The sequence below is a fragment of the Acomys minous genome (assembly GCF_964271855.1).
Source record: "Acomys minous genome assembly, chromosome: 4".
Taxonomy (NCBI): domain Eukaryota; kingdom Metazoa; phylum Chordata; class Mammalia; order Rodentia; family Muridae; genus Acomys; species Acomys minous.
The window spans coordinates 22,064,618-22,085,713 of NC_140486.1; the positions used below are offsets into that span (position 1 = coordinate 22,064,618).

The 21,096-nt window shown below is 46.3% G+C and overlaps 1 protein-coding gene across 1 annotated transcript; it reads left to right on the forward strand.

The window, feature by feature from the left end:
* Nucleotides 1–1,702: 1,702 nt before the first annotated feature.
* CPLX4 (complexin 4) lies at nt 1,703–16,218 on the forward strand (the record flags this gene model as incomplete). Its single annotated transcript, XM_084778368.1, has 3 exons — nt 1,703–1,869; nt 4,240–4,327; nt 15,991–16,218. The coding sequence occupies 3 exons, from the start codon at nt 1,703–1,705 to the stop codon at nt 16,216–16,218; spliced, it is 483 nt and encodes a 160-aa protein (XP_084634494.1).
* Nucleotides 16,219–21,096: the final 4,878 nt, after the last annotated feature.

Here is a 21,096-nt window from a genome sequence, read left to right on the forward strand (position 1 = left end):
CACTTCAGCGAGCTGTTCTTTGCTATGGAAAATGAAGGTGTTTTAGATGTACAGAATTTTCTAAGAGATAATTTTGTACACTAACTTGTAGGAGGGCAGGGGAACCCCACAAGGTCAAAAGGTTAAGACTTAGAATTTACAGTCTTAAACAGCTCTCTGAGTTCCCTCAGGGAGATGACTTTCATGTCAAAGCTATAGCATTTTAAAATGGATTAGTAGGAGGAAAATGGGTTTAAGATAGATACAGTGCACATGTTATACAAAACCCAGGTTATCTATTTCCATTTACTCTTAGGGATGGTAGCTTATGCCTGGGAGGACTTGTTCCTGCTGAGAAAATAATGAACATGAATTACAAGTAAGTTTCCAGTTCCCACCCACCCGCCCACTCGCCCCCCCAGCTCTTTTATTGGAAATAGTCAAGTACAACCTTCCTAGTGTTGTGACCCTTCAATGCAGGTACTCACGTTGTGATGATCCCCCAACCATAAAAGTCTTTTCATTGCTTCATCATAACTGTAATTTTGCTGATGTTGTGGATCGCAATGTAAATATCTGATATGCAGGATATGTGATATGTAAAGGGTCATTCCACCCCTCAGAGGGGTCGAACCCACAGGCTGAGAGCTGCCGGATTAAGGTCTTAGCTGTGCCGTGCTGCTCTGTCCTTACCTTGACTTGATGAAAGAAAGCCACAGAGAGAATGCCCTGTTTACAAAACACTGCCAGAACTGTAGCTTCCTTAAAGCAGATAACCTAGGAAGTGCACTGTGTGTAAAGGAAAATGTGCTCGGGGCATACTGATGACTTGACTCCCATGGGTCCTATCTCTGACTTAGGGTGTCCAAAATATCCTTCTCAGGAAGAGGAGTGACACTTCCATGCAGTAGAAGCCAAGAAAAATCTTCCTGCGTGAACTAAAGCCCATGGCTCACCTTTCGGACTACCCCCGCCTCCTGCCTGGCTTGTGTATTTCTTTGTGAGACGCCGTGCCCAGTGATGTGGAACAAAACTGAACTGAACCCCAAAGCAATGTTTGCCTAAGTCTTAGAGTCCAGTGAGATAAAATATGGATCAGAAGCATTACTTTTGCTTAATAAAGCATTCAGGGGTTTGAGTCTCACTGGATGATTTCCAACAGGATGTTGTAGTCCAGGGCTGGGATATGGAAATTCCACAGCAGCCATATATAATCAGTTGGCTCCAATTAATGTAATTGAAATGGGACTGTTGATGAAGCCCTGTTGTCTATATAGCTTGAACTTTAGGGGATGGGAGCATTGCTCAAAGGTAGTATGCTGGCCTGACACGCACAAGGCCCTGCTCTCAATCTCCAGCTCCAGCCAAAAACAAAATAAAATTTTCAGATAGGCATTCTTTGCAGGGCAGAGAATGGGCAGGGTTTCCACCCCATGAAATTAGCTGAGTGTATTAATCATAAGGCAGAGGGTTGCATCTGACCGTGGGCTTTAGTAATCGGAACCATCTGCCTCTATGCTAAGAGTTCACCCTCTAATCCAGCTTACGAGCAGCAAAAGCACTCTCCCCTGTGCCTCTGTGCCCTTGGACAGAGGAGGCTGCGCAAATCCGTCGCTCCCAAATGTGTAGCTGTGGTTGAGAATATTTGGGGGCGGGGGTTGCCTCGATTTGCTTGGTTTATTGTCAATCTTTGACTGGGTTTCAGCTCTCCGAAGCAGAGACAATGGCTTTCTTTGTGAAAAATATGATAAGTAACCAGGTAAAGAATTTAGGCTTCGGAGGTGGGTCTGAAGAGAAGAAAGAAGAAGGAGGCGCCTCGGACCCCGCAGCAGCTCAAGGGATGACGAGAGAGGAATATGAGGAGTACCAGAAGCAGATGGTTGAAGAGAAGTGAGTACCAGCCTTCGCTCCCCTCGGAGCAAGGGGAGTCTGTCCCAAGTGCCAGCCTCACAGCTCTTGGCTTCTGAGGATGGCTTTCCTCGGACTCTACCTCCACCCGGATGAGAGTTGGTCCTGCTGAAGCAGATCCCCATAGCGTTGCTGCCTCTGCATGGTACCAGTGCAGATGGAGGTGAACAGCACTAATGATGGACTCTGTCCATCACGCTTAACGCATCTTAACACTTCCTGGTCTTGGCACATTTTTTAGGTGGCCTTGATTTAATTGGTCAAGAAAACAGTGGTGGAGGGCATCCTCCTAGTCTTTCTGATTAAAGGGCTTGGGTTACACAAGTGTGGGCATTTGGGGGCATTAACAAATGGTACACTTTAAGGTTTGGGAATTGAATTGCATGCAGTTTTTTTCCCTTCTTCTTCTTCTTCTTCAAAAGAAAAACCAGAGGAAGTATTAGTAAACGTGTAACTGCAGCTGGTAATGTGCCTGCTAAAAGTGTTCTAGGGAAGGGGAATAATACTGACTGTTGCAGCCTTAAATGTATCAAAAAGTAAGATGAATAAACGAATAGACAGAGGGTAGTTATATATTAAAACATGAGATGTGAGCTGGAGAAGCTAGGTGGCTTTCAATGTAAAGTTCTTTCGAGTTTCTTGTGTGTTTAAAAGTTTTCCTACTAAAATAATGAGCAGAAAGAATTTGTTTCCTAGCCATGCCAGGGGGCATTGGATAAATCACTTTTTCCTATTTCTTCCTCTAAATATTAGAAGCTTGAACACAGTGATATCCCAGGCCTATTCCAGAATGTTCTGGAGACTGACTTGAGTCCAAGGTACCGTGATCAGTCATATAATCTGATTGCTTGCTTCAGATGTAGCCTATCCTTGAAGTCAGCCTTTCACATAATAGGACTACTTCTGTGTTTGAAGTGAAAACCAGAACAACAACAACAAAAAAAAACAGGAGACACTTTTCACCTGAAAAAATGAAAACAGGATTCATTTTCATATAAATAATGCTTTGTGCAAAGATGCTCCACAGAGTCCATAGCAGAAAGCTTAGCGGGCCTGCTTTGGGTTTACAGGGAGACCCACATGGCTACGGAGTTACCTTGAACACTCCTGCCATTGTTCTGTCCCTGTAAGGTTGCTTTCCTGTCCACTTAGCAGCCAGCTCCCACAGAGAGCCTTCCATGACCTAGACCACACGGAAGTGGGAAGTGCCAGCCAGGGGCCTTCAAGTCCACGTGTTATACTCCAAGCCATGCTTCAGGTCTCAGTCTTTGCCAGTCGCAATCCCAGCTTTCCAAAGACACTTCAGTTACCCAACTAGACCCATCCCAACGCAGCCATGTGACAGGTGCCTTTGGAGAGAGTTGGCATCAGTCATGCACTTCTGTGTGCAGCTAGGGAGGGAGGCAATTCTTGTGAGCTTTGCACACCTTTCCCAATGCTTTATGCTTCTGAAAGGATCATCATAACCCAGGAAGTCCATTTCAAATTGGCCTAAGCATGGGTCCAATTAGGTCAGTGGCTCTCAACCTTCCTAATGCTGTGATCCTTTAATGCAGTTCCTTATGTAGTGGTGACCCCCAAGCATAAAATGATTTTTGTTGCTACTTCATAATTGTAATTTTTCTAGTAACGTAAATATCTGATATGTGGGATAGCTGATAATGTGACCCCCAAAGGGTGTAGACCCACATGTTGAGCACCACTGAATTAGATCATCCACAGAGCAGGCTCCTAGCCTGGCTGGCCAGACAAGACTCTGTACCACCTTATTTGTAGACAGTGCTTCTCGCTAGGGAAGGGAACACTGTATAAGACACTCTCACGGGGGCCCCTGGCAGCAGCGATAACGAAGGGATCAACTTGGCATCTTGCTGCTTCCAGACACCACAGGCACCTCAAAGAATAACTTAGTCCTGGAATGGGACTTATTGGTTTTTACCTCTCTAAGTGCCCACAGCGGGGGACGGGAGGGGGTAGAAATGGGCACACACACACACACACACACACACACACACACACACACGCACACACACACAGTGTTTAAAAAGTTCCGAGGCAACAGGAGAAGAGCACATGTGGGATCTACCTTCCCCACAGGTGATGCTCAGGTTCAGGGCAACCACACAGCCCATCTCCAGCCATCCTTCTGATGCTCTCTGTCCTTCACAAAGACACTCCCAGGCCCTCTGCCAGGGCACTTAGATGATAGTGAAACAGAAGCAGATGCTGGGGAATTGGAGGGGAAAGTCCACATGTCCCCAAATGTCAGTGGTCAGTGGCAACCACCAGCTAGGGAACTGTAGGGCTTTCTATTTCCTATTACTCCATTTTCTACTCTTTACCTTTTTTTAGGATGGAGAGAGATGCTGCATTTACTCAGAAAAAGGCAGAGAGGGCTTGCCTCCGAGTCCACCTCAGGGACAAATACAGGCTCCCAAAGGTAAGAAAGTGTCTCATTGGTCCTTAATAATAAAAAATGGAGAATGTTGGATTATCAGCAAGGTTACATTGATGAATAAGTGTCTATCCTAATTTACATACATGCTATTGAAAAGAACTTTGGACTAGGAGTTTAACTTCTATGAAATTAGTGTTTGACTCAAAAAACATACCGATAAATGACGTGTGTGTGTGGTGTGTGTGTGTGTGTGTGTGTGTGTGTGTGTGTGTGTGTGTGTGCATAACTCATGTGTGCACATTTGTGTATATAAATATGGGAATGGACATGTGATGGCTCAAATGTGGTCAGAAGACAACCTTGCTGTTGGCCCTGATTTGAGACAGGATCTCTTTGTTGTTACAGAACACCTATACACCCATACACAGTGAGGACAGAGCCAGAGCTGATACCTGTTAAGTTCTTTCTAGGTGTCAGGTATTGCATTTCACATGTATTGTTTTACTTAGGGCATGTTTTTACCTCCATCTGATAGCAGAAGATACAGGCAGAAAGCAGAGCCTTCCTGCCCTAGGCCCTGGCTTACACCCTTAGCTTCCTGCCTCTGTTTATTACATATACAATGTGCTACCTGCATGTGTGCCTGCACACCAGAAGAGGGCATCAGATCACATTATAGATAGGTGTGAGCCACCGTGTGGGTGCTTGAGTGCTGGGAATTGAACTCAGGACCTCTGGAAGAGTAGACAATGCTCTTAACCTCTGACCCATCTCTCCAGCCCCCACCTCTGTTTCAAGGTAATGATTGTTCTCTCGCTTTGGAAGATGACAGAGTAGTGGTAACTCACCTGGGTGGCATCGTCTTCCCCATCTCAGACCTTTTGAGAGGTGGCTGTGGTCTAGTATGTCTCCAGCTAGTGGAAAGAGAATGTGTTGTCATGCAGGGCTTGTCTCCACGGGGCAGAGGACACCCGCACTCAGCTATGCTCACTTCCTGAGGAACTACCCAGTTCCATTAACTGTCTTGCCTTTACCCCTGAAGCTGGGGTGTTTAAGTTTACATTGTGAACTGGCATCTTTCTTGCAGAACCCCCACAGGTCCAGCACAGCTAATGTAAAGTCCTCCCAAATGAAACTCCTCTTCTGAAAATGAGCCACGCCCATTTCTTTGGGAGTTAAAAAATATGTCTTTTCCTTCAATGGGTTACCTGAAGATCCTGGGGAAAGCTGATTCTAGAAACTCCAAACACACACACACACACACACACACACACACATTCAGCCAGGCATGCATCTTCCACAAAGGTTGGGTTTTTGAGGCCTTGTGTCTGACTCCATTCTGTCATCATTCAGTGGAGCTCAAAGGAAAGTTAGGTCTCAGCCTTGGCTCTGCCAGGGAGACACGGTGCAACCTCTGATAGCCTCAAGTTCCTCATGTATACAAAAGGAGGGCAAAGATACCAACCTCATCTGATAAAGCTCTGTCTGAGATAACGTCGAAGAGCTAGTACAGCCCCTGACAAGAGGGAGGACCTCACTGATTGTAGGTGTGCTGATCAGTGACCACAAAAGCATCTTATTTTCTGATAGAAACAATCAGGGGGGCAGTAGGGCAGTGGTAGAGGTAGGTGGATCTCTGTGAATTCGAGGCTAGCCTGGTCTACAGAGTGAGTTCCAGGACAGCCAAGGCTACAAAAAGAAACTGTGTCTCAAAAACAAAACAAACAAACAACAACAAGGAAACAATCAGAGGTGTATGGGGCTCAAGGTAAGCCCATCCATGTATGTCATTAGTACAACTCAGGCTCTTGAGCCAAAGGCCTCCCTTTGCTCGTCCCCTTCTCTCATGGTGAGTTTATTGTGCTTATTCATTTCCAGACTCAGGGGTGAGGGCACCTGGGGTCTAGCAGCAGAGTCTGGACTCCAAAGAGTCAGCAGCAACCCCAGCTCTCTGGGCTGAGTTGCCCTTTGGAACCACAGCTTTCCGTTAGAAACCATAAGAAGAAATGAGTCATTTTCATGAACTGTTCAACCTCTATGCATACTCTTTGGGAAACTGGTGGCCACCACATTGACACAGGCATCTGCTTGCCAAAGCCAGCTGGCAGCAGAGGATGAGGGAACTGAGAAGTCAGCAGCAGGATCTGGTAGTTATCCTTGCATGCCTTACGCGTGCTCACACGTGCCCTTCCTGCTAAAGCCGCCTCCAACGCACAATGCTTGCAGAGTTCACCTGCTTGTTTTATTTTCCAGTCTGTGCACCTGTGTGCATGCATATGTGTCACGGGTTTGCATAGAGCTCAGAAGATAACCTTCCTTGTTGGTTCTCATTTCTGCTCATTTGAGACAGTGTCCTGTTTATCTTTGAATATCTCGGGCTAGCTGGCTGGCTTGTGAGATTATAGAAACTGTCCTGTCTCCAGCTCCCTTCTCACCACAGGAGTACTGGTTACCAGGAACACACAATTGCATCCAACTCTACATGGGTTCTTTTTTTTTTTTTTAAGATGAATTTATTTATTATGTATACAGTATTTTGCCCAAATATATGCCTGCATGCCAGAAGAGGGCACAAGATCTCATTATAGATGGTTCTGAGCCACCATGTGGTTGCTGGGAATTGAACTCAGGACCTTTGGAAGAGCAGCCAGTGCTCTTAACCTCTGAGCCATCTCTCCAGCACCCCTACATGGTTTCTTAACTCAGGCCCTCACAGTTGTGTCACAAGTGCTTTACTCACTGAGCCACCTCCAGGCTGTTGTCTGATTGTTTCCATGGATCCTGCAGAGGAAGCCTTGGAGGTCACCCAGCTACATGCTGTCACCTTACCATGCACTCAAGAAAAAAAAACTCCTTCAGCTCAGGAGAGTTAAGGGCGTTCAGGAAAGCCAGGTCTGAGTTGCCTAGTGAGCCACAAGACAGGATGCCGCTCAGGCTTCCTGACCACGCGCAAGAACAAAATACAGAAAGGATTTGAACACAGCTCCTTGTACCTATGGTACTGGTGTCTGCTCTTTCAGCTCCCAAACAATTGATGGCACTTTTTGAACTGTGCCTGCCTTAAAACTATACTAAAATATTTGGGTAACTGGCACTGCCCTCCTGCCTGACTCCTTTAGGGACAAGTCACTGAGCCCCACTCTCATGAATACCAGAGGTTCGTTAGCCTTCTCAATCTCTGATGGTTTTCAGAGACCTCCATGGCTGCCTAAGCTCCAAAAATACAGAGGAGAATTTCACTCAGGAACACTGTACATCCATGGTTCATTGGCAAGCTGCCTTTCAGCTGGGAGCCTCCCTATGGTGTTTTTTGATTATGGTTGCATTTTGTGAAATTAACTCTATATGGTGTTTTAAGAATTTCCCAATTGTGTGTGGGGGAAAAAAAACACCCCAAACACTGCTGCTTCTGATAGAATTGCCTGTGGGATCCAGAGTGGCTCTCTGTGAAAACAGTGTTTAACAGAAACTGTGAAGGAAAAAGAAAATCAGTCGGATTATATTCCACCTACCTAGCACCAGATGCCATCCACTTCCCCAACCTCAACGAGTGGCACTTGTGTTTGCCACTCAGCTGTACCCTTGGGTGCCTCCCCTGCCTCCTGAGTTATGTGTTCCCTTTCCCGCTCACTGATGAGATTCAGGGAGCAATAGTCTCAAGAGCCCAAGAAGGTCAGACACAGTTCTGGAGATCAGCACTGGGACAGTGGCTCTGGCTCCCCCAAGGAGAGCAGCTCTTGGTGGTGCCACCTGCAGGCTTGACCTAGGAGTTTACCCCAGAGGCTTCCTGCATGGGTGATCCCCAATGCCAGGTGCCCCCTGGTGGTGATTACCTGAAGGGTTCTCCCTGTTGCTTAAGGAGAGCCCAGACTTGTGGGTAAGTGACAGCGTTATGACTCTGGATGACAGTCTACCTTTAAAACGCCCATCTTTTTGCTGTTGTGGGTGAGAATGTGCGCTGCAAATCTTCCTGTGAGGTACTAGGAAAGAGTCAGAAACAGCTGTCTCTGCTTCACCACCTAGGATGGTATGGTACTGCTAGACATTAATCGGGCGTGAATGGACAGAATTGGAATTTTAAACTGCAAGAGAAGATGGGGGGAATGAAATAGGGGTGCTCCAAAGGCCATGCTTTTGTTCCAGTATTGTCTCCAGCCAGCATGTCCCAGTGGCCATGTCACAGTATAGACAAATCTTCAGTTTTCCTTGCATTGGCTACAGAACCCTTCTTGCCGGAACTTTTGCAAGTGTTCTCAGAATACCACAGTCAGACTCTGAGCTGGAGACTTGTAGGTGTTGCGTTAAGAAGCCAGAGACCCTGGACTGCCCAAAGGTGTCATTTTCCTTCCCCTTGCTCCACAGTCACTCACTGGCTCTGTGGTAGAGAATGCCCAAGGCCCGTAGGAACCTAGTTACTGTGTGCTTGCCATGCAAAGGCATCTGAGGAACTTGCCATCATTTGGCCCCTCCCCCAACAATCACTAAGTCCTTTTTCTAGAACAGATCTGGGTTCAGGATGGCCACCTTGTTTCAGCTCCCTAGTACGTACTGAGGACTTTTTTTTTTTTTTACTTACTTTTTGCACCAAGGGAGGCACACACTATAGGTGCACACTCACTGCATAATCCTGAGAAGCATGTGAATGGAAAGATTTATGAAAGATCACAAAGCTTACTGGGACAGCAATTATTCTTCATCGAGTACTTTTCCATGTCTCAGACTGCATGCTCTCTCTAAATGTCAGTCTCCTCCACAACGCGGGACATTAGAATTGAGCAAGTGGTCTAACAAATAGAATGGCCCTGGGCAAAGAACGAAGTTCACCAGGACTATAGCAAGCTCCTAACAGCCATGTCCTCCATACAGCGGTTGTACCATACATAGCCCTGTGTCATCTGATGCCATACATGGAAGGCAAGCAGCCAGTGGAAATTGTAAACCGTCCAAAGGGAGCTGGGCAAATCCAACCCATCTTTTTGCTAACAAGGACACCAGGCTCTTCATTCACAATACCCTAGGGTCATCCCCACCATGGTTACAAAGCTGCAGGGGTCAGTTTAGACCTTTTCCCTTGACCAAAGCCAAACAGGGAACAGATTTGAGGGGGGGGGGTAATGTCTTCCCAGGAGCTGTCAGGTTTAATGAGGACAGCTGTGTCACATTTAGGAATTAGAATTATATTTTCTGAAGATGTTTACTTGGTTGGCATTTCTTAGGAAATGGAGTGCCTCACTCTATTACAGCTGGAAAAACAATAGTAATTCTTTTTTTAAAAAGTGCAGGAACATAGGCTTTTGGATGCCCATTGTTAATTGTAGTAGTTGATAAGTCATCAAATAAACGTAATAGCCATGCTATAGCACACTAAGGGGTGTATGTGTATATACATTCTTATCAGCTGCCACAATGTTCGTCTTCACATACCCAGGCTCTGTGGAGTTCCTCAGGTTTTCAGTTAGAGACCATTGGGGCGCTTAAGATGCCTGTGTCCCCCATGCTCATGTTGGGTGGAATCACCTCTACCAGTTAACCTGTCCCTTGCTCTGTACCCTCAGTTTCTCTTCTGTGGACTCCCATAGGGCAGATTACCTCCATGCCGACAGAAGCAAGCAAGCAAGCAGTGCTCTTCACCTGAACATACCTTCCTTGGCAGGCCTCCTTCCTGCCTGCAGTACCATCTTCCCTTAGCACCTTGCTAATGCTGAGACCCTTTAATATAGTTCCTCACGTTGTGGTGACCTCCAACTATACAGTTGCTACTTTGTAACTGTAATTTTGCTACTGTTGTGAATCATAATATAAATATCTTACATGCAGGATGTGTGATATGCAACTCTGTGGGCGTGGCCACCCATAGGCTGAGATGCACTGTTGCAGAATGCCGGTGGTCTATCCACACCCTTTGTTCTCTTCTGAGCCCTCTGTTTGTGGTCACTTCTGCCATGCACTTCTCTTTCACCTATTTACCCTTCTACTTCTGATTTACTCTAATTTTTTTTATAGGTCACATCTCCCTACCGATCCCCATTTCCTAGAATGTTCCAGCATGCTCCCTTGAGACAGTTCTTTCGCTCACTCAAGTCTGTACCTTGGTGTTTGACGGCTGTGCCCGCCTGTTGTGTTCCACTGCCATCCACATGCTGATAACTTTGAGCTCCAGCTTACATCTTTTCCTAAATGTCACCTCACTGGGAGAACAAGCTCACCCCTAAACACCGACTCATTGTCCTCATAAGCCCGCTCTTACCAGGCTGCGCATTTGCCAGTGGCTGCCATGCTCACCCACAGCCAGCTTGGCATATGGAAAGCACACTTGATTCTCCTATTTGTTCTAGCCTCAATCACCCGGGCACCTTAACTGACCTTGTAGATACTCTCAAATCATTCTCCATGCAAGTTCCAGCACTTTCCACCTCTGTTAGGACAGCAGCTCTGAGCCTTGTAACTGTAGGAAGAGGTTTCATAGGTGGCTATCTGTTCTAGGCCCTTCCCTGTCTGTGTGGGCATTCCTCAAAGGCTAACTATGGCTGTTAAAGGAAATCCTTGGTCTGCATGCCGTGCCATGACCTGCATGCTGTGCCAGGTGTCTGCCTTTCTGTCTTCACTGCAGGCTGCTTCATGCTCCCCAAACATTCATCCCACATGGTCCCTACACCCTAATTCCCACACTTTCTTTTCTTTAGGGGAGATTGTTGGTTTACAGTTGCTTCTTCTAAGACTCTTCATGGCTCCTTCCTCCACTGAAGGCTGGATTAGGTCACCTCCTCCAGGTTCACCCACTTAATTTGGTGCACAGCCCTCACATCAGGGGTTCTCAACCTGTGGGTAGCAACCCCTTTGGAGACCAAATGACCCTTTCATAGGGGTCACCTAAAGCCATTGGAAGGCACAGATATTTATATTAGGATTCTCAAAATTAGAAAAACTACAGTTAAGAAGCAGCAACAAAAAATAATTTTATGGTTGGGAGGTCACCACAACATAAGGAACTGTATTAAAGGATCGCAGCATTAGAAAGGTTGAGGACCACTGCCTTATATCATCTTAGGATCCTAAATATTCACAGCTGTTACATGCTTCTCAACAGGACTGCCTTCGTCTTTATCTCAGCACCTAATATTGGCCATCACACAGAAGTTGAAGGCACATACACACATTCATAAACACACATGAACATGTACACACACATGCACATATGTTTGTACACACACACATACACACACACACACACACACACAGAGAGAGAGAGAGAGAGAGAGAGAGAGAGAGAGAGAGAGAGAGAGAGAGAGACTATTACTGCTGATTGACTGGTTGTTATTGAGATAGCAGAAAGAGAATAATACCCCATACTCAAAGAACAACATACCAGAAACATCAGACAGAGCTGGATTAGACATTACAGTGTTGTATACAACAAAAGCCTACTCTATATTGTAATTAAAATGTCATATATTGTCTAACCCAGTAAGTCACATGTTTTAAATAAAGCCACAAGATTCTTTCTAAAAAGTACATGAGCCCTATCCTCAGCCAATTCAAAATGTATATGTAAGTCAAGTCAAATTAATAAGAGAAAAGAGTTGCACAGTGTGCCCCAATCCTATTAACAGAATTGTCAATCTGGGTCAGCCACTGGAGAGCATGCTGTGCCCCTGCTGAGCTGTCCGATTTAGTTACACCTGGTGTTTGTCTGCCCTGGGAAGGGAAGGGCGGGCATTGCTCATTATGAAAGTCTCTCAACACAGCCGTCTTTAAATGTGTCATATTGAAAACTCCACTAGAGTTTAATTTAAAATGTGCTTCACTCAAAATATATACATAATACTAAAGCTGGCTCAAGGCTTTTTCAGCGGTCTTTTTAGGATTAGAGGTCCTTGGGGCTTCTGCAGCGTCTGAGACACAGAGCCAGCCTGCCTCCAGCAGCTGCTTCAACTGTGAAGTCCCCTCCCCTTGCCTCCCTTCCCCCCCTCTACTTCCCCCTCCTCTGCATGTCCTGGTTCCCTTGGCCCCTCCTCCCCAGCCCCTTGAAGAGCAGTGAACTGAATGTCTGGAGGGACGTGGCATCTTGAGACACAAAGAGGCAGGGTTTCCTCAGCCACACCAGCTTTCTCACTTAAGCCTTCAACAGCCCTGTCAGATAGCGTGCCAAGCTCAGAGAGGCAAAGCAGCTTCTCAAGATCACACAGCCTGTGTACGACATGGTGGGAACTACACTGACCTAACCCTGCAGACCATATTGTCCCGCTGGGCCACTCTGGTAGCCATGATGGATCAACAACAACAACAACAACTAAAGTGGCATTCCCAATAAGGAATGATGGATATGTCACTGTGTCACTGGTCTAATGCTTTCTATGTAATTCAGGCTGGCCTTGAACTGTTGGAAATCTTTAAGTGGTGGAATTATAGGAATAACCCATCACATCCTCAGGAAATGACACTTTAAAAAATTTTTTTAATTAAGTAATTTATTCAGATTACATCTCAAATGTTATCCCCTCACTTGTATCTTCCCATTCCTCCTCCCTCCCTCTTTCATCCTGTTCCCCTCCCCTAGGTCTGTGACAGAAGGGATTTCCCAAAACCATTGATGGGATTGGGAAATGACACTTTTGCAAGCATCTGCCTTATAGGACCTAGCTTTCTTCAGTTGAAAGTGAGACGGCTGGTTGACTAGGTTACCTCTCCCAGCCTCTTCAGTCCCTAGGAGGAAGGAAGCGATGTGTGTGTGCACAGCTGCTCCCCAGAAACTCTAACTTCCCACTTCCAATCAACACTAAAAATGGACGGCCTTTGCAGGAAAAGGCAAATCTATCCTCTGCTACCTTCGGGGTGTGCCAGGGACTCCTTAAGAACAGCAGTGGTAACAGCAAAGGGGGGCCACCCCCACACCTGAACCACCTGAGCAGCTTTTCAGAGAGAACCAGGATGGAGTCGGGGTAGCCTTTGGCAAGAAGTAACTACTGGAGGCAATGATATCATATGTCAGGAAACATCTGCCCATGCAGCTGTTTGGTTTATCACACACCCAAAATAAGTGGCAAGCCTCAAACAGAAGCAGATCTCCCTCATATCAAACAAGTATTTGCTTAGCCGCCCAGACTCATGAAGACAGAACTAGCTAAGATGACGTCACCCAGGGGACACCCGACATTCCCATCTTCCCTGGACATGTGGTCGAGGGAGGAAGCCATTAAGACACTTTATTCGATTCCCAGAATCATAAGAGGAATGCTTTGTGCTAAGGCGGTCCAGGGAGTTGGAGCTGGGAGATCCCGGTCCCTTGTGAGAAGAGTAGGTTTAGTGCTTCATAGCACAGGCTGGCATGCACATCCTGCCCTTCCACCACCCCTCCTCACCCCCCATCCTCCACACCCAGCTTCTAATGCCTGGACCTCTAGGCCTACAGTGGTCACTCTGTCCAGAAGCATTCTGTCTAGGGTCTGACCTGCTGAGATGTGCAGAGATTTTACTCCCAAGCATAAGGGAGGGGCCAGGACCCCCCAAGATTGCTCTTTAAACCCTATACATTTGATTAGGGGATGCAATGTTCCTGTTTTACAGGAACTCAAAGAGAATTAGTTGAGGGCTTTTCCCCACACCTTCAGTGGAAACACAGTAGATAATCTACAAGGGAAACAGTCCATTAGAATAGGTAAATAAAAACAAGTGCAAATGCAAGATTGCCTGGGAGCCCCTAGGGATTAGCTGATTACTCTCACAGGGTTTTGAGTAGGAACTAATTAATCTGTTAAACAGCACTGGGAGGGGCTAAGTCACCTGCCAAGTGCAGGGCTGGCTACTGCATCGTCAACGACTGAGCTGGGGGTCTACAGAGAGGGCCTGTAGAAGGCATTACTTTGGCCTTGCCTCCCAAGCCCACCCTAGAGCCAGACTGTCTGTCGCTCTACTTGGAACCAGACCACTGAGACTCTAGGACAAAGGTGTCAGGCCCGCCTGGAGATGAGCTTGGGGAAGATTTCAGCTGCTGCGTCCCTCTCAGCCCGCTTAGAGACAAGAATGAACAGCGCATGTATTATCCTGACACATCTCCCAGATCTCGTGACAACTAGTTTCTGGTCCTTTCTGCTAGGCACCCAGGTGAGGGGCATTCCCGGCTCCCTTGGGTATTGACTTTACTGAGGAGCTCAGCAGATGCTAATCTGTCTTACGTCAAATCAGTGTGGCCTGATTAAAACTAATATGACCATCAGTGATTTCATGAGCTTTGGTAGCAAACATAAGGCTGATTAAAACCTATAGGGGTGGGCGCCTTCTCTATCATTGCCTTTTCTAGTACCCGTAACTCCCTCTGTACTCCTGAAATTCAGTTCACCATATAAAATACAACCTGATAGAAAATGGTTTGAGAGTTGCCATCTGGGACATCAGCTATTGTGAACTTTTTCAGGGGAACTTTATTCTTTAGATTTTTTTTCCCCATTACTTTAGAGCTCTACAGCATAAAGAGCATGGAGCCTGGCACAGTACACTCGGAAATCCTGCTCCAGCCAGGTGATGTGACAACAGAGCCAATCATACAGAGTGACAATGACAGACTACACCTGTAACACATACAGACTACATGTCACACTAACTCAGGGGAGGGGGCACTAAGGTCATGCTAGACATGACTCTCTGCCCCTAAGGGGGTCCCCTTATAAAGGCAGGAACAATTATTAAGCAGGAGTTGCCACTTAAATGAGTTATAGGTGGCTACTGCCAACTCAAGTGCAGCCCCCTAGAGTGGGGTCTACTGAACCCATGAGTCACAGCATGGGGCTGAGATAGAACTGTAGGTTCTGTGCACATCGAGAGATGGCCTCTTGCGCTGGAGGGATGGCTCCGTGGTTAAGAGCACTGACCACTCTTCCAGGGGACCCGGGTTCAGTTCCCAGCATCCACACAATGGATCACAATAGTCTGTAACTCCAGTTCCGGGGAATCCAATGTCCTCTTCTCATTTCCATGGGTACCAGGTATGCATGTGCCTTTGGAAGCCACATGGTGACTCAAAACATCTTTATCTCTAGTCCCAGGCACTGCATGCACATGATCCAAGATACATTCAGACAAACACCCGCATACAAAATAAACAAATAAATAAATAAAATCTGAGAGAGATAGTGTGCTTCTGGAACTTCATTGTCTGGACTCTCCAATGTCCCCCCACCACCCCCCCAGATTTATGTGCATTGGTGTTTTGCCTGCATGTATGTCTGTGTGAGAGTATCAGATCTTGGAGTTACAGACAATTATGAGCTGCCGTGTGGGTGCCGGGAATTGAATCCAAGTCTTTTGGAAGAGCAGTCAGTGCTCTTAATTGCTGAGCCATCTCAGGTTCTATTGCCAGGGTTTCTGGTAAAGTTTCTCTGGTTTAGGATGATAGAATTTCTGTTTCTAATAGGCTCCTAGATGACGCCAATGCTGCTTGCTCTGGGAACATCTTGGAAAGCTTTTGGTCTGGACAAATCTGGTCAGTCCAAGATGCGTAGAGGGAGGGACCTCCTGGGCCAGAGCTGTAGTCTTTGGCACTGCCTCCAGGATCAGGGCCACTGCACAGCAGCCAAGTGTGTTGTTTGCACCGTTCATTCCTGACAGTCCTTTATTTCCATGCTGCGCTTATATTTTATTCAGCCATTTAAACAGTTAGTTAATTTCTGAATTACTTCTCTATGTGTTTTTCCTTATTTTTTTCCACATAGAGTGAAATGGATGAGACGCAAATCCAATTGGCTGGGGACGACGTGGATTTGCCGGAAGATCTCCGAAAGATGGTAGATGAAGACCAAGATGAGGAAGAGGAGAAGGATTCTATCCTTGGGCAGTTGCAGAACCTCCAGAACATGGACTTGGATACCATTAAAGAAAAGGCACAGGCCACCTTCACAGAAATCAAGCAGTCAGCAGAACAGAAGTGCTCTGTGATGTGAGAGGTGGTGGGCCAGGTGGAAGGAGAGAGGCAGGCCACCTTCGGGAGCACAGGCCTGTCAGAGTGGGGGTGCCTAGCATGCAGTACAATATAGCAAATATATTTAGGGAAACCACAATGGGAAAGTTGTCTACAATAAACAACAATTCGGTCACTCTCGATGTCCTGGCACAGCACTAACCAAGCCGGGCAGCAGGGAGCACACTTTCCTTTTAGCTTTAGCCATGAGCAACTAAGAAATATCAGCCATAAATTATGGCGCAGAGCCATCTCCTTAGAGATCTTTAGGTCAGCCGGGAGAGCCAAACAAAAACAAGCGGCATTTCCTCTCCAGGATCTTACAATGTCCAGCAATCAACATGATGCCAGTCACCTGGAGAGAAAGGCAGGGAGGAGGCTGTGGTCACCTGGTGCCAAGGCTACAGGTGACAGAGCAATCATATACCACATCACCTCTTATTCCCATCATCCTTGATCCATAATGGTCCCCTCACCCCCTCAAATTTGCCTCTTAGACACCGTGTAACTCATTTTGTCTTTCTGAGACCAACTGTCTGACATAAACATTGTAAAGGGAAGAAAGACTTATTTGGCCTTACAGTTCAGAAGGTCCAGTCCATGGCTGCTTGGCTGCAAGGGAGAGGCAGAACATCACATCAGGAAGGTTGTAGGATGTAGCGGGGAGAAACACCCGGTGATCTACTTCCTTTATCTGGGTCCTACCTCCTGAGGTTTCCGGAATCTCAACAACAACAATAAAAATCACTAAATGGGTGGGCACTTCACGTTGACAACCCAAAACTTCCCAATACCGTTTGTCACTGTCCCAGTGAAGACTGCCAGGTGGAGGATAAGCCCCCCCAACACATGATCCTTTTAGGGGGGCATTCCCTATCCAAGATAAAGCAGACATGATTCAGCCAAGCGTCAGTGGTGGTCAGGGCTGTGGCCAAAGAGGAGAAGCAGAAAGCAGACTTCCCCAGCCTGCTGCACTGGACGGCATCAGCAGGCGCAGAGTGACCTTCAAGGAGGCAAAGGTTAAGGTTGAGGGATGCGAGGACAGCTGTTTCTGCTTGTGAGTTGAGCACGGTTCCTTCTCTCTGAGCTCTGGTACCAGTGGGAGCACGGGCTAGACAAACAATACTAGGAGGGAGCTTCACTCAAGCTGCCCTTATTTTTCCGTTTAGCTTCAGCCCTCCCCCGTCTTTTCCTATTGTTCTGACTTCCACCCTTAGGCCCGAGTTCCAGGACACTGTGCAAACATTCTGAGCTAGTTTTCTGGGTAGACGTCAGTGTAGTTTCCCTAACATCAGCTCTTTCAAACACAGCGAACCGAACAAAGATTCACCTCAGAAACAGCCCTTTAGTCAACACCAACCAAAATGAAACAGACGGAGCTTCTTAGTGAATCCATTCATAGAACCAGTAAGGATAGAGAACAATTTTACCAAGAGGAAACTCTCTATGAGAGAGCAATAAGACAATCGCATGGGTGCATACCCGGATTCCTGGGCACAGGGCACAAGACGCAGCTTCATGGTATAAAAGCAGGTAAATAAAAGCGAGTAGCAAAGTTCAGAAGTGATGGCCCTTTGCAGTGTTTAGCTCCTCTCAGACATTCCTGGAGACCCCTGGGCTGTGTTGGGTGCTGATCGCCTTGGAGCCACAGTTCCTCACACCACAGACACACGTTAGAACCACACCCATCTCCTATAAGAGTTTTTATGTGAGCTGTGATTCATTTTATATAAGAAACTTTAAATATAGTTTTACGTGGCCTGTTCAGTTGATGCCTGCCTCTGTGCTCTAGTTAATGGGGTGGTGGGCTGGGCTGGGTGAGGGGAGCTGTGTCAGTCCTAGGTTTGTACATTTTGTGACATAAAACACTGTCTAATTATTCAATAGAGCAACTGCAGGATGGCACAAAGACTTGCTCTCTTATAAAATATGAAGCCTAATGTGCCCAAGGAAGTCACTAAATTGCCACTTCATCTTGACAGCCCAAATTACCACGGTGTCATTTCATCATTGTCCCAATGGAGCTGCATAGCCTGCAGAGGACCAGCCGTGGTTCCACTTGAGGTCACAATCTGCCACACCACAGCACCTCTACACTGCAGTGGCACACCACAGTACCATACCACACCAGCACACCACACCACTGTTCTATGCCATAACACCACAACATTGCCCCATACCACAGCACAGCACCACAACACTCTGCACCATTTCCCAGCACAGCACCACCCCATAATATAATCCATCGAACCGTATCACCACACACAAGAGTATACATGCTGAGTTACAACCTGACAGATGCCTAGCCCTTAACTTTCACCGCACCACACAAGGGCTCTCAACCTTCCTAATGCTGCGCTCCTTTAATATAGTTCTTCAGGTGTGTGGCGACCCGCAACCATAGAATTATTTTCATTGCTACTTTGTAATTCTGCTCCTGTTATGAGTGAGAATATAACTACCTGTGTTTCCATTGGCCTCAGGTGACCCCTGTGAAAGGGTCATGACCAGCAAGTTGAGAATCACTGCTCTTGCGCATCTTACCAGATCACACTACCCCAGTTAACACCAAGTCCCAGGCAGACAGGGAGGATGTGTTTATTAGGTCAGAGCTTATTAGGCTTTTTCTTGTGACCCTTTTCACCTGGGAAGTTTTTACACATGCTGATATATGTAGGTATATAAGTAAATAGTCACTGACAGCAAGTCATAAACATTTCTAACAACTTTACATATAATTTTAACATTCATTAAAATAAAAGCAAATGTGTACTCTAAGAAGATAGGTGTACTTACTTACCTTTACATAAACTGCTAGTTCTTTTGCTCAATATTTGATACTATAGGACATCATCATCAACAGTTTTTAAGAACTGATCAATATTTTGATTTTAGGCTAAATGGGGTGACACGTCTATAATCCCAGTTTCTGGGAAGTAGAGGCAGGGTGATCATGAACTGAAGGCCAGCCGAGTGAGTTTGAGGCCAGCCTGGGCTACATGAGGCCCTGTGTCAAGAACACAAAAAATAATTTGCAATCATCAATGCTGAATATGCTAACTGTACACAAACATGCAGTATATACAATGACAGATGTGTGTTTAAAGGCATTGCAGAACTTGGAAATGCTCTCCTGTTCCCCTGCTAAAATTCACTTAGCAACTTATGAAACTCAAATGCAGTTTGGGGGGGCATGTGTGTGCATTTGTGTTGTGTGTGCATGTGTATGTGCATAGTCACATGCATGTCCCACACTCATGTGGAGGCTGGATGCTGACATGAGTGTCTTCCTTCAGTTGTGCTCCACCTAATACACCGAGGCAGGGTCTTTCACTTGAAACCAGAGCTCACCAGTTTGGCCAGGCTAGCGAGGGAACTTGATAGAAGGATCATTTGTGCCTGCCTCACGATTACAGACAGTCTGCATCAGCCACCTGGCCTGGCCTGGGGATGGCACCTTCTAGTAGGTGCCATCCAGTAGGCCCAGATAAAAGGTGTTTCAGGAGGAAGTTTACTTTCATCTTCTGCTGGTCTGTCCTCTTCTCTTGCTGTAGAGTTGATTTGCCCCATTGCTGCCGCCAACAATTCCTTTACTGACTACAGAGCTAGTGTTTCCAAACTTTCGTCTTGAAGCAGGAGCTAGCAGCTCTCCAGGAACCCTCCAGGCTTCCAGTGCCAAATTATGACTACTAAGGCACCCTACCTTTGTGGGTCAAGTGACTGCCAATAGTCCCCCCCAGTGAGAGACAGCTATTCTGGGAGTACTCTGACACTGACCAGCTCTAGTGTGATTTGACCATTTGATTACTTTAAAGCTCACTTAAGAAATTCTGAATAAATTATATATATAATGCATATAATATATTATATATATATGCATATCCCTTTGGTTATATCCTCTAGAGAACTCTGACTAAAATAGAGAGTCAGGGCCTAAGTGTGGTACCCTTGGCTTTGATCCCAGCACTCTAGATGCAGTGGCAGATGGATCTCTCTGAGTCAGAGGCCCACCTCGTCTACACAGAGTTCCTGGCCAGCCCAGGACTACATAGCAAGATCCTTTCTCAGATTTTTTTAAAAAAAAAAATGAGGTTTGAAATGACTTTACTACCAGTAGCATTAGGAAACAAAATTCTTAGCAATAAATTCATCAACAGATGTGGAAAGCCTGTATACCAAAAACTGAAGCCCATTTATGTATCAGAAGAGTAGATGTGTCCTGGAACTCACACCCTCTGAATTGATGGAGTCAGGGAGATCCCAGCCATGACTCCATGTGGAAGAAGTGAGAGCTGCTCCTAAAATTTCACTGGAAAGTCAGATTGACTTAGAGACAATGAACATACAATAAATCTCATAGGAAGCAAGATTGGAAGATCTACTTGCTCGAGGAGGCTTTCTTGAAACCTCAGCAATCATGACAACGTGGTGCTGATGCTGATCAATCACTGAACCAGCATATAGAGCCCAGAAATAAATAAACCTGTGTTTACACATCAACTGACCACCTCCCCCCCCACACACACACACACAGACTTGCAAAGAGCGTTTTGAGATGTCCCATGTACCCATGCCAGCTTCCCTGAATCACTTCCTCTTTTATAATTGTTGTACGATGGCAAGATCAGGAAGTCCATAGTGGTCCAGTGTGAGCGATTAGTTTGCTATCATCTTACTGCTTGCATGTGTTCGTGTCGCCATCAGGACACAGAGTTAATGCGTCACCATGGAGTCTCCCTGTGCGAACACCATCGTACCCACCCCCATGCCTTTCCCATCACTAACCACTGTAAACTGTTGACTTACTCCCAACCAAATGAGTTTTGAAAGTGGTACCAACCCAATCCCATGAATGAAGTAA